Source organism: Crocuta crocuta, unplaced genomic scaffold (assembly GCF_008692635.1).
Source record: "Crocuta crocuta isolate KB4526 unplaced genomic scaffold, BGI_CrCroc_1.0 scaffold2677, whole genome shotgun sequence".
NCBI lineage: Eukaryota > Metazoa > Chordata > Mammalia > Carnivora > Hyaenidae > Crocuta > Crocuta crocuta.
The window spans coordinates 66,269-66,562 of NW_027532919.1; the positions used below are offsets into that span (position 1 = coordinate 66,269).

At 71.4% G+C, this 294-nt stretch overlaps 1 protein-coding gene across 2 annotated transcripts in view; it reads right to left on the reverse strand.

Moving 5' to 3' along the window:
* The window catches only part of TAFAZZIN (tafazzin, phospholipid-lysophospholipid transacylase), a 12,465-nt gene extending 12,177 nt beyond the window's left edge, over positions 1-288 (reverse strand). For both annotated transcript variants that reach the window (XM_077745750.1, XM_077745751.1), the window contains exon 1: positions 88-288. In XM_077745750.1, coding sequence (XP_077601876.1) covers positions 88-196 — 109 coding nt within the window. In that variant the 5' untranslated portion in view covers positions 197-288. The remainder of the gene's footprint in view (positions 1-87) is intronic.
* Positions 289-294: the final 6 nt, after the last annotated feature.

Below are 294 nucleotides of genomic sequence, written 5' to 3' on the forward strand. Positions count from 1 at the left end.
CCTGCCCGCACCCACAGCCCCGAACCCCAACTCTGGCGGGGCGTGGACAGCCGTGGCCGACCCTGCCTCGTCTCCAGGCCCACTCACTGGTCCAGAAGCAGCTGTACGTGCCCACCAGGCCCATGACGACGCTGCTGGCCAGGGTCCAGGTGAACGGCGGCACCGCGGGGAACGGCCATTTCACATGTAGGGGCATCTCCCCCGCCCAGACCGAGCTCCCCAGCTCCGCCCCACGCGGCCTGGCGCTTCCCCTGCCACGGGGCAGCCCGTGGGGCCGTTCTAGGTCTGCGTCCT